General features: G+C 42.0%; 1 protein-coding gene across 3 annotated transcripts in view; it reads right to left on the minus strand.

Annotated features, from left to right (window-relative positions):
- The window catches only part of LOC145342242 (ATP-binding cassette sub-family C member 5-like), a 188,064-nt gene that overhangs the window by 83,209 nt on the left and 91,561 nt on the right, over nucleotides 1-13,294 (minus strand). For all 3 annotated transcript variants that reach the window (XM_080187638.1, XM_080187637.1, XM_080187636.1), the window contains exon 12: nucleotides 9,740-9,811. In XM_080187638.1, the coding sequence (XP_080043764.1) occupies nucleotides 9,740-9,811 (72 nt within the window). The remainder of the gene's footprint in view (nucleotides 1-9,739; nucleotides 9,812-13,294) is intronic.

Consider the following 13,294-nt stretch of genomic DNA (forward strand, 5'->3'; position numbering starts at 1 on the left):
GGCAATTGCAGTCAAGAGATCTTCCAATGAAAATAAGGGTCAAAGAATTAATATTAGAAACAGAATACATATTAGTACTACTTCACATATTTTCTAAAAGGTAAAAGAACCAACAAATCATGTCCCCTAAAATAATAGTATTAATGCTCAATGAGTCTGTGCATATTAATTTTCATTAAAATTTATTATTTACTTAATAAGTTTATTTATTATTGTCATAAATAGGCTTACATAAACACTACAATGAAGTTACTGCGAAAATCCCCTAGTCGTCACACTCTGGTGCCTGTTTGGATACATTGAGGGAGAATTTAGCATGGCTAATGCACCTAACCAGCACGTCTTTTGGACCTAGGGAGGCAATCAGAGCACCCAGAGGAAACCCACCCAGCCTTGGGGAGAATGTGCAAACTCCACAAAGTGACCCAAGCTGGGAATCGAACTTGGGTCCCTGCCGCTGTGAGGCAGTAGTGCTAACCACCGCGCCATTGTGCTGCCCCAAGTATAACATATTTAACATAAAATATAAAATGTAATATATAACAAATATAACAGTCACACAGCAGCTGGATTAAACAGCCACTGACAGGCGTGCTGCACTAACGTCTGTGTTTCCCACACTATAGAATCTCACCAAAAACCTTACTGCCCTTATCACCACCAATGTCCAGCAAATTAAGAATTTAATATCGATTTTTTTCAATGACTAAAATATTGTTATTTGACAAGAGTATTCAGGTTATGGAACTAAGTCAAAAAGTGGAGTTAAGATACTGGTAAGTAAACATCTAATTGAACAGTTGAGAGGCTGACTGGTCTAATCCTGTTTCTATTAGCAAGCAGTCAATCTATTGGAGCAGTTAGTACTCATTTACTAAAATATAAATAAATTAGATTTTCCTCTGAAAATAACTTTTAGGATACAGTACATGAGTAATTTGAAACATGATGTGGTAAGTGCAGCATGCATAGTAGGAAAAAGGTGAACTTGAATCTATGGTTTCTAAAGTTCTCCACCACATTGTGGTTCATCGTGTGTCCTTCCTGTTTCAACAAATTGATAAAGATTGATTGCTGTAATTAATTAATAGTTCCCATTCCAATGTTTCAGGCAACTGCAATGGTGATAGATGGTGAACCAAATGAATGTTTTATCATCCAGCAGTTTCTATGTTCTTATAGGTTTGGAAATCAAAGCTCTTATGAACATGAGAAGTGGAGTGCATCATTTTCAGAGATAAGAGCAGAGAAAATTTGAGAATATATATTCACTAAGTTACGGAGTAGAAAACAAAGGTATTGAAGGTTGAGAGATAAATGCATCAAACTATTCACTTTACACCATCGCAACTATTCTTCAAAGTTAATAGAAAGAAAAATCAGGAGAGATGTAAAATGGGTGGCTGATCCAAAATCATCAAAAATTCAAATTATTTGCAATGACCCACCACTACTGCCATGTTTGAAAACAGGCACTTCTTTTTTTTTAAAACAGGGATATTCTAAATGTCCCTGTAATATTAAATATTTATGAACGATAATGATGCTACTTTAATGGCTTGTTGAATTTTTGTTAAAAAGAACATAATTCAACTCTACTTAAACTTGATATGTTTTCATGCAACATTGCTCTGTAAGCCATCTTTTAAATTAGAGCTTATTCAGAAGTAGGTTTAACTGTAACCTTGTAAGGTACAATCTCCTGAGCTCTGATTCAAACATGACAGAAACCTTGGTCCTTGCTAGGCAGAATTAACATCTTTTTGTTTAATGCAGTTGATCAAAATTAATACTGAGAGAAGAGCAAAACATAATCTATTATGTCATACATCAATCTACCATTTGATCGCATAATCTGCACATATTACCTGAAAAATAAATGAGTTTAATTGCTATAAAGTGAATTTTGATCATAAAAAATATTGATGAAAGCTCAAGTGAACTATTTAACTGCTGTTTCCACATTACCAAGTGCATTCTGGATTAAAGCAGGTTAATATTTCAAGTAGGCAATACTTTCATGAAAAAAATGGACGGTTATTTAAAAATTCAAACAGAATCAACAAAGCAGCCATGTGGATCACTTATGCACGTGAAAAATTGCAGTCAGTGGGAGTCGGGGAGAAAACCTCTCCACTTGTTGGGGTCATATTGGCACAAAGGATGAATACTGTAGCTACTAAAAGCCAATCATTTCAGTCCCAGAATATTGTTGAAGGAGTTTCTCATGTCAATGTCCTAGGCCCAACCATCTTCTGCTGCTTCATCCGTGACCTTCCCTGCATCATAAGGTTAGAACATGAGAACATAAGAAATAGGAGCAGGAGTAGGCCATCTGGCCCTTCAAGCCTGCCCTGCCATTCAATAAGATCATGGCTGATCTGTCGTGGCTCAGTTCCACATTCCCACCCTCTCCCCATAACCCTTAATCCCCTCTCTTATCAAAAACCCATCAACCCGCGTCTTAAAAATATTTAGCGAGGTAGCCTCCACCACTTCAACGGGCAGAGAATTCCAGAGATTCACCACCCTTTGAGTGAAGAAGTTCTTCCTCAACTCCGTTCTAAACCGCACCCCCTTTATCTTGAGGCTGTGCCCCCTAGTCCTACTGTCCTTTCTGAGCGGGAAGAGTCTCTCCACCTCTATCCTATCCATCCCATTCATCATCTTATACGTCTCAATGAGATCTCCCCTCATTCTTCTAAACTCTAACGAGTACAAGCCTAGTTTATTCAGCCTCTCCTCATAGCTCAACCCCCTCAACTCCGGCATCAGCCTAGTAAACCTCCTCTGCACTCCCTCCAAGGCCAAAATATCCTTGCGTAAGTACGGCGCCCAAAACTGCACACAGTACTCCAGCTGCGACCTCACCAATGCCCTATACAGCCGCAGCAAGACCTCCCTACTTCTATATTCAATCCCCCTCGCTATGAAGGCCAGCATCCCATTCGCCTTCCTGATCACCTGCTGCACCTGCAAGCTGGGTTTTTGCGACTCATGCACAAGGACCTCGAGGTCCCTCTGCACCGTCGCATGCTGCAGTTTTTCTCCACGTAAGTAATAATCCTTCCTACCATTATTCCTACCAAAGTGCACCACCTTGCACTTGCCAACATTAAATTCCATTTGCCAGTTCCTGGCCCATTCGCCCAGCCTATCTAGATCCTTCTGCAGACTCTCCACACTCTCCGCACAATTTGCCGTTCCACCAATCTTGGTGTCATCAGCAAATTTCGACACCATACACTCGGTTCCCTCCTCCAGATCATCTATATAAATGGTGAATAGCTGAGGCCCCAGCACCGACCCCTGAGGCACTCCACTAGTCACCAACCACCAATCCGAATAGCCGCCATTGACCCCCACTCTCTGCCTCCTATTTGACAACCAGTCCTCTATCCACGCTAACACCCTACCCCCAACTCCATGTCCCCTGACCTTCTGCAATAACCTCTTGTGAGGTACCTTGTCAAACGCCTTCTGAAAATCAAGAAAGACCACATCCACCGGCTCTCCTCTATCCACCGCCCTAGATACATCCTCATAGAACTCCAGTAAATTTGTCAGACACAACTTCCCCTTAACGAAACCGTGCTGCGTCTGCTCTGTCAAGCAATTCCCCTCAAGATGCCTCGCTATTTCCTCCTTGATGACGGATTCTAACATTTTACCTACAACAGACTAATAAACTAACCGGCCTATAATTCCCCGCATTTTGCCTGGCACCCTTCTTAAACAACGGCGTAACATTAGCCGCTTTCCAATCTTCTGGCACTTCCCCGGAATCCAGCGACGTCTGGAAAATAACCACCAAGGCATCCACTATCACCTCCGCCATTTCTTTCAGAACCCTCGGATGCATTCCATCCAGTCCTGGGGACTTGTCCACAATCAGCCCCTCCAGTCTGTCGAGCACCGCTTCTCTAGTAACAGTAATGTCATCGAGACCCTCCAGTCCTACCACCTTTCCATCTCTAACACCTGGCAAATTATTCACGTCCTCCTCCGTGAAGACCGAAACAAAAAAGGTATTCAAGACCTCAGCCATTTCCCCATCCCCTACCACTAAGTCCCCCTTCTCATCCTCTAAGGGTCCAACGTTCACCCTAGCCAGCCTCTTTCTTTTTATATACTTATAAAAACTCTTGCTATCCTTTTTTATATTAAGCGCTAGCCTAGTTTCATAGTTTATCCTACCCTTCTTTATCAATTTCTTTGTCAATCTTTGTTGACATTTAAACCTCTCCCAATCCTCTTCTCGCCCACTACTCTTAGCTACTCTAAACGCCTCCGCTTTTAATTTAACACTTTCCTTCACCTCCTTCGTTATCCACGGCTTATTACCTCTCCTCCTACGGTCCTTTTTGACCATCGGAATAAATTTCTGCTGAGCACCAAGAAAGGTCTCCTTAAAAATCCTCCACTGCTCCTCAGCAGACCTACCTTCCAATGCGCTCCCCCAGTCCACATTCGCCAATTCCTCTCTCATCCGACCGTACTCCCCTCTGTTCAAACAAAGGACACACGTCCGGGAACCCACTTTGTCCTCCTCCATCTGCACCAGAAACTCCACCATACAATGATCACTCTCCCCAAGAGGATCCTTCACCGCAAAGTCCCTGATTCTACCCGCCTCATTATATAACACCAGATTCAAGATAGCTCGATCCCTCGGCGGCTCCAACACACACTGTTCAAGGAAACTATCCCGGCAGCATTCCAAGGACTCCTCCTCGATCCCACCGCGTCCAACATGGGTCGACCAATCAAAATGTAGATTGAAATCCCCCATAACTACGGCCGTCCCATTCCTGCACGCCGCACTTATTTGCGCGTTAACAGCCCGCCCCACCTCCAGATCATTATTCGGGGGCCTATAGACGACACCCACCAGTGTCTTCCTCCCTTTGCTGTTCCTAATCTCTACCCACAACGGTTCCACTTTCTGCTCCCTGGCTCCAATATCATCCCTTGCTACCACCCTGATGCTATCCTTAATCAGCAGAGCTACGCGCCCCCCCCCCCCCCCCTTTTCCCTCCCACCTATCCTTCCTAAACACTTGATACCCCTGGACATTCAGCTCCCAGTCCCTGTCACCTTGCAGCCACGTCTCTGTAATGGCCACCAGATCATATCCATTTGTGCTGATCTGCGCCACCAGCTCATCCACTTTATTCCGAATGCTTCGTGCATTCAGATAAAGTGACTTCATCCCAGCCTTCCCCTGGACCCTATTCATACTCACGCCCCCTACTCCCTTTATTATTGGGACATCCTTGACCTCCTTACCTGTACCCTCTCCTTAACTTTAGGCCTCGTAATGTCACCTACCGTCGCACCCTCCCCCCCCCCAATTAGTTTAAAGCCCTGTCTACAGTCCTCTTTACACGATTCGCCAGTACTCTGGTCCCAGCACGGTTCAGACCAACAAGAAGTGAAGATTTTCATTTGTGATTGCACAATGTTCTGCACCAACCACAACTCCTCAGATGCTGAAGCAGTTTCCTCCCATATGCAGCAAGATCTGGCAAGTAACATTTGTGTCACACAATGACCGTCTCTAATTAGTTATGATCTAACCATCTCCTCTTGACATCCAATTGCATTGCAAATCACCCTCTATTAATGCCCTGGGGATTACTATTATTCAGGAACTAAACTGGAGCAGCCATATAAATAGTGTGGCTATAAGAATTGGTCAGACCTTGGAAATTTTGCCATAACTCATCTCTTGTCTTTCCAAAACTCATCCAACAAGACATAAGTCAGGAGTATAGTAGAATACTTTCCTCTTACCTAGATGTATGCAACTTCAACTTAATCAGTTCTCCAGCCCACCACTTAAGCATTCACTCTCTTCAGCATCATTGCAAAGTAACAGTGTATACCACTTTGAAGATGCACCACAGCAATTCACCAACGTATCTTCAACAGCACATTCCAAACTCACAACCTTTACCGCCTAGAAGGCGGTACATCACCACTTGCAAGTTCCCTTCCAAGCCACACATCATTCTGATTTTGAGCTATATTGCTGTCTTCAACAGCACATTCCACACTCACAGCCTTTACCGCCTAGAAAGACAAGAGTGCAGGTGCATCGGAACATCACCACTTGCAAGCTCCCTTCCAAGCCACACAGCATTCTGACTTTGAGCTACATTGCTGTTGCTTCACAGTCTCAGGATCAAAATCCTGGAACTCTCTCCCTAATAGCACTATCAATCCATCATCACTCCAGCTGCAGCAATTCCAGAAGACAACTCATCACCAATTGCAAGGGCAATTAAGGATGGTTAATAAATGCTGGCTTTGCCAACAATGTTCATGCACCAGGAACAAATAAAAAAAATTAGAAGTTTGGAGACTTCACTACCAACCAAAACATACATCCATTGTCTATTGTTTCAATTAATTTATAAGCAATCTCACTGCTCTTTCCTACTGCAATTTACAAACTATTCATAATCCATTAACTTCATTTCCCAACACAAAAATTCTCCTTCTGTTGAGGAGAATGAAAAGGTAAGCAATAATGGAAACAGCCAAAGTTATTTTCAATGTCAAGGAACAATGCAACAGTGGACTTAAAACTTAATAAAGCAGAAATAATGTGAGAAATCAGGCTCTTCCTTACAAAATCCATTACAATTATATTACCTTCTTTTGTATTCAACTCATTCAACTTAGGAGACAAGAATTCCCAATTTTCATTCTCAGTAATTGCTTTTCACAGCTTAAGCATCCAATTTGTCATTATGCTCCAAAGAATATTTAACCATCTTTGTATATATTTATCCTTAAAACCTTCAATTCTATTTCGAAGTAGGCATTTATCTACATTATTTTAAAAGTCTTAACATATTATTAAGTGTTTGTGCGAGAGTCTATTTTTGTTGGGGGTGCTGGTGGGAAGATGTTACCTTCTTATAGTTTCCCATGTTGCCTTAGGGTTCTAAATATTGTACATATTTTTGCTTGTTCTTCAATGTTTTTATCCACACTGTTCATCCAACTTTTCATTTTAATTACTTGAATCCTTCTACTTCATTATTTTTCTTTTATCCAATGAAAACAAATACAATTCTGTCAGTCTCCCATTGTAATTTAAAACATTAAATCCTGGAATTACGCAAACTGTTTTCTCTAGACCTATCTCAAAATATTGATGTGTTTTTGAAGGTAATAACAAAACAGCATGCAGTTAGTCTCAAATGGTATCAAATTTCAACTAAAAAGATACCAGAAAAGCCATAGACATTTCTCGTGTTTGTACTTCAAACTAAATTAGATGAATTTTATAAGTGAAAATAAATAATGCTAACTAAATCCATTTCTATGCAACTTTCATATAAATAAATTCTGAATGCAGTGAAAGGTTTTCACTCAATTTAGAGAGACTTGGGATAGCCAGTCCTATTGTGCACTAGTTACTTCTACAAGAATCTAAAAATATGGGAAGCCTATTTAGCCTATTCGATTCACTTTTTCATTTAGGTCCAGTTAAAGGAATTACTGATCCTTAGTTATATCCCTCCTGCTTAAATTAGATCTCCCTTGAATGAATGAAAAACTCATTTTAACCAAATTAAGTAAACCAGGCTGCAATATCATACTTTTTAAATACAATTCAACCATGATGAGTTAGTGCGCAGTCAGGTAACTACAACTGATTATCATTTTCAACATATCACTTGTGAATGCTTTATTTGACATACTGATTTGCTTTCTTTTTGCAATACTGCAAGAAAATCTTAGGGGGCGACTCTCCCAACCCGCTGCACTAATTTTTTAGTGCGGTGGGCCAGGAAAATCATGTGTCAGCTAATATACAGGATCCGCGCATGCGTCCCATCATGTGCATATCTCCAAGCGCCAGATATCTGGAAACCAGCAGGAATACAAGATAAGTACTTTGCATCTGTTTTTAATCTTATTTTAATGGGATTGATGGGCTCAGGACTGAATACTCCAGGCCCACTAGCATCTCAACACTTTCAGGGAACTAGCTGGACAACCCTGCTGGAGTGAAGGGTTGGGCAGCAGATGGGTGGTGCGTCCTGAACATGGGCATCGGGCAGTGCCAAGCGGTTGGGGCCAGCTGGGTTGGGGCTTAGGGAGCGATCTGTTGGGGTGAGGGTTCCTGCTGCTACTCTGCACTGGGATCAATCGGTGCTGGAGGGAGCAGAGTGATTGGGGCAGCCTGGAGGGCAGGGTCAGCTTGGGGATGTGCCAGTGCAGGGGTTATCTGCCTGGGGGAAGTTGGGGGGGAAATCATCCCCTCTGGGGCATGGGCCGAGTGGCGGCGGGGCGGGGGGGGGGGAGCGGGCTGGAGATAGGGGCGCTCCAGGGTAGAGAAGGGGTGGTCGGGGCTGGCCTAGGAATGTTGGTGGGGACCACAGTTGGGCAGTGAGGGTGTCGGGAGAGTCTGGGCTAGTCAGCGATTGAGCTGGCCAATGATCAAGAGGATGACATCTAGGGGCCACTGCACATGCGTAAAAGAACATAAGAACATAAGAAATAGGAGCAGGAGTCGGCCATCTAGCCCTTCGAGCCTGCCCCGCCATTCAATAAGATCATGGCTGATCTGTCGTGGCTCAGTTCCACTTTCCCGCCCTCTCCCCATAACCCTTAATCCCCTCTCTTATCAAGAACCCATCAACCCGCTTCTTAAAAATATTTAGCGAGGCAGCCTCCACCACTTCAACGGGCAGAGAATTCCAGAGATTCACCACCCTTTGAGTGAAGAAGTTCCTCCTCAACTCCGTTCTAAACCGCCTCCCCTTTATCTTGAGGCTGTGCCCCCTAGTCCTACTGTCTTTTTTGAGCGGGAAGAGTCTGTCCACCTCTATCCTATCCATCCCATTCATCATCTTATACGTCTCAATGAGATCTCCCCTCATTCTTCTAAACTCTAACGAGTACAAGCCTAGAAGCCTGTTAGCTTCTGGTGTGAATAAGCCCTGCCCCCTCAAGCTTTTAATTATATTTACGATTGTGACCTCTGCATTGCACAGAGTGTGAGAGATTTAAATGTGAAGTTGCATTGAAAAAACTGGCATGATTTGCACAAGTTTTCCCCCAAATTTGACAGTTAGAACTTATTTTTGGGAGAATTGCAGCCTTAAATTATTAGAAAGATAGAATAAGTGCCTTCAAAGGCTGATGTATCAGGGCCAGCATGTTTTCAAGTAACTTCGAAACAATAACCTATTTTAGTTATTCACAGAATCCAATTATGAAACATTTATTTTAATTATAATATCAGTATTTGAAAGGTGCTATCTAAGCAATTGTAATGTATGACTGAGCTTGTGATGAGTGGAAGCTGTGAAATCATGTGACAAGCAGTATTCATTGAATGCATGATTGATAATCATGTTAGGTTAATAAGATGTGAAAAAATGCCACAAATGGGGGAACAATGTTACAGAAATGAAAATAATGCAACTCGCAGCAATTTCTATCTTTAGCTTTGTTCAACTTGATTCACCTTATTTTCAAATTCTTCTGTGGTGCTTCTCCAATGACTGGAGGCTTTTTCTGGCTCTTAATATTATTCATAACTTAATCGGTTTTAAATTTACGTTAAACCTTTTTTTGACTGGAAATTTTTAATAGTAGAGCACACCAAAGAGTGCCCACTATTTTTTACTCATTATAAAAGCTATACAAATTTCTGAGATATATATTGTTTTAAAACAAAACTATCTTGTTTCAAATAGAACCAGATCTTACCTGACCCAAGATAGCTGATATCAAGGAACTTTTTCCACTTCCCACACTGCCGCAGATTCCCACCAATTTACCCTAGAAAACAAAAGGGAGAATAAGGGTCACAGTCCATTCAATAGAGACATCTATATTTTAAAGAATCTAGCTGGAAAGTTTAAGGCAGAATTTGACAGTCGCCTGTCAGGGGATTACAAGGCAGGGTGCTCATTAAATTTCTCAAATGGTTTTCCCACTGCCCACTCGAACAAATCTTCCACAACATTATGATGGGACAGGTTAGGCCTAGGCTGGTCCACCCACTCGCACCCAAATTAAAGCCTGTAAGTGGACAACTTATGACTATTTCAGGACCATTACTCACCAGCCCCAATTTTGAGACAGGTGGAAAGAGTTCAAGAGCATGGGAGACCAGGGAAGTTATTTTGCTGAGGCCTCGGGTGAAAACGGAGAGGCACCCCGCCAATAGTCATGTTCAACATCGGTGGTGGGGCAGGAAACCATCCCCCCCACCCAACCCCGCATCTGAAAAATTATGGCCATAATGTTGATGTCAGAAGAATTACTAAATGGCTGCTTGATGACCAAGAATGGCGATGACCACACATAATCTGAAATCAATGACCAATCTAGGTATGTCACACTGCCATCAGCCAAGGTCCAAAGTTTTAGTTACCTCCTGTGTATTATAACATCTTTTCTCTGCAAAGGAACGTTGGCATGGAGCAGAGGGGAGAAGATAATTGATATCAGCCAGTGACAGAAATAACTTCACAAAGTACTGAAAGACCTTGCTGCACACAAGTAGTCATCAAAGCACCCTTTCAGACACTTTCAATAATTGATAAATATACATATTCACAGATAGTATCTCTCATCCTGGACAATCCCTTTACAGGATTGCCAAGATAGGGCTAGAATTTGGAGCACAAGGACCACAACTCAAAACCTGCCAATGCAGGTTCATTGAGTGATTCATCTGAAGACAACCCGCTAACATCCCTCTCATCCCAGGAATGAATAGAATGAACCTTTGCTGTATGACTTCCAAGCTAAGTATATTCTTTTTTAAATATGGAGACCAAAACTGTACACAGTATTCCTGATGCGGTCTCACCAAAGCCCTACAAAATTGCTGCGTGATTTCCTTATTCTGGTATTCCTCTTGTAATAAAAGTCCAACATCATTTGCCCTTCTAATTGTTTGCTGTACCTGCATGTTAACTGTTTGCATTTCTTGCATGAGTACACCCAAGAAATTCTAAGTAATTAATACTTACTTCATGCCTTTTAGAAAATGTTCTGCATTTTTCTTATTATTAACAAAAGTGAATAACTTCACTTTCCCACCCAGCTGTCCATGTCGCTTTTGTGTACTGTTTTGAACACCACACTTTAGGGAGAATATGAAAGCATATGAGAGGTTGCACAAATGATGAACAAGAATGGATGAGATATTTAGTTACGTAGAAAGATTTGGAAAGTTGATATTGTTCTCCATGGAGAAAAGAAAGTTGAGGGAAGTTTTTTTAAACACCTTCTTTCACGGGATTTGGGCAATGCTGGCATCTGTTGTCTATCCCTTTTTACCCTTGAACTGAGTTGCTTGTGAGGCATTTCAGGGGGCAGTTAAGAGACATCATTGCTGTGGGTCTGGAGTCACACGTAGACTAGACTGGGTGAAGATTGCAGATTTCCTTCACCAAAAGACATTACTGAGGCATTAAATGGAGGTATTTAAAAGCATGAGGGATCTGGTTGAATAGACAGCAAACAATGTTCCCATTGGAGAAAAAATAAGAAACAAATTGCAAAGATTGAAGATAATTATCAAACGAAGCAATGGTAGCCTGAGAAAAACACTTTAACACAATGAATGTTTAGGATCTATCTCAGAATGTGATGGACTATTTACCAACTCTAAAGTGCCCCTTAACTAAAGAGTAATTAAGAAGCTTTCCACAGAAGCTGTCGTACAGGTGGGACAATATAGAGGGGCGGAAGTAAGTCCCAGAAGCTAAATAACCCTCAGAAATCAAGGGATGTGAATGCCAGGAAGTTAAAGGAACAAAGAACAGAAATTTGGAAAATAGTTCTATTCAGTGAGTCAAGAGCAGAGAGAGAGCATCCCAGTTATAGGGCTGCAAGGTTCATACCTGGAGACTTCAACTAACGAGAAGCCAGGCATCTGAGGTGAAAAGGTTAATGACACTTTAATATAGCCTGTGAAGCAATGGTATTGTGTTGGCATTGCTGGGTACCTGAAAAATTGTGTGGAAGCTTGAATGTACTTGGCAATGCAGGGCAGAAGAACATTGAAAGGTGAGGTTGAAATCCTGGATGCAGATCCTTGGTGAAGGCATCCAAGAGAAATCTTCTCTGTGGGAGAAGATTTCAAAGTGTATTCTTCAAGGGTGGAAAGTCTGAAAGCCAAAGTTCCAGTGAGGTCATCTGGCTCATAGTGTGACAAGTAGCTAGGGGTGGAGGGGTAGGGGGTGTGGTTAATCAGGAATCCACAGAAAGTGTTTTCAATGGGATCTAGCACTTGGTTTCAGAATGTGGACCTGTTGGTTTACTGTGTACTTATTGAGGACATTAGAGTATAAAATAAATTTTGTAACTTGTGTTAATCTTAAAAAGCTATATATAGCTGTAAAGGTATAGCTGGGATGAGGGAGTAGTGAATTATAGTTAATCTTTTCTTGTTTAATAAACACTTGATTCTTTTGTTGGAAGTTAATTGGCAGCTCTGTGACTCTGTTCATCTACATCTCCAAACAAAAAATAAAAGTTAGGATCCATTCTGGGACCTGATTGTCTAGTAGTAACATCAGCTGGGATTACAACACTACAAATAATTGTTGAGTGATACTTCTAACTTTAAATATCCATTTAGTTAAATAAAAAACAAATAAGGGTGCAGGGCAGATTATATACTGAAGTTGCAGCATGTGGAGGTAGGTAGACAACTGTTTGATCCATAGCATCCACATCTGCAGTGTCTGTAGGTCAGGGAACTTTGTCTAGAGTTGAGAAGCTGCAGTCCATACTTTGGCTACTGTGATGCATCAGGAAGGGGGAAAGTAACTGGATATTTTGTTCCAGTAGGCAGAACCTTAGTTCAGGTACTTCAGATTGGTCAATTGTCAGAGACAGGCTGGAGTACTGTGTGCAGTTTTGGGCGCCGCACCTGCGCAAGGATATTTTGGCCCTGGAGGGAGTGCAGAGGAGGTTTACTAGGCTGATACCGGAGTTGAGGGGATTGAGCTATGAGGAGAGGCTGAATAAACTAGGCTTGTACTCGTTAGAGTTTAGAAGAATGAGGGGAGATCTCATTGAGACGTATAAGATGATGAATGGGATGGATAGGATAGAGGTGGAGAGACTCTTCCCGCTCAAAAAAGACAGTAGGACTAGGGGGCACAGCCTCAAGATAAAGGGGAGGCGGTTTAGAACGGAGTTGAGGAGGAACTTCTTCACTCAAAGAGTGGTGAATCTCTGGAATTCTCTGCCCGTTGAAGTGGTGGAGGCTGCCTCGCTAAATATTTTTAAGAAGCGGGT

The sequence above is a fragment of the Carcharhinus amblyrhynchos genome, chromosome 4 (assembly GCF_965287045.1).
Source record: "Carcharhinus amblyrhynchos chromosome 4, sCarAmb.v2.hapA, whole genome shotgun sequence".
NCBI classification, from domain to species: domain Eukaryota; kingdom Metazoa; phylum Chordata; class Chondrichthyes; order Carcharhiniformes; family Carcharhinidae; genus Carcharhinus; species Carcharhinus amblyrhynchos.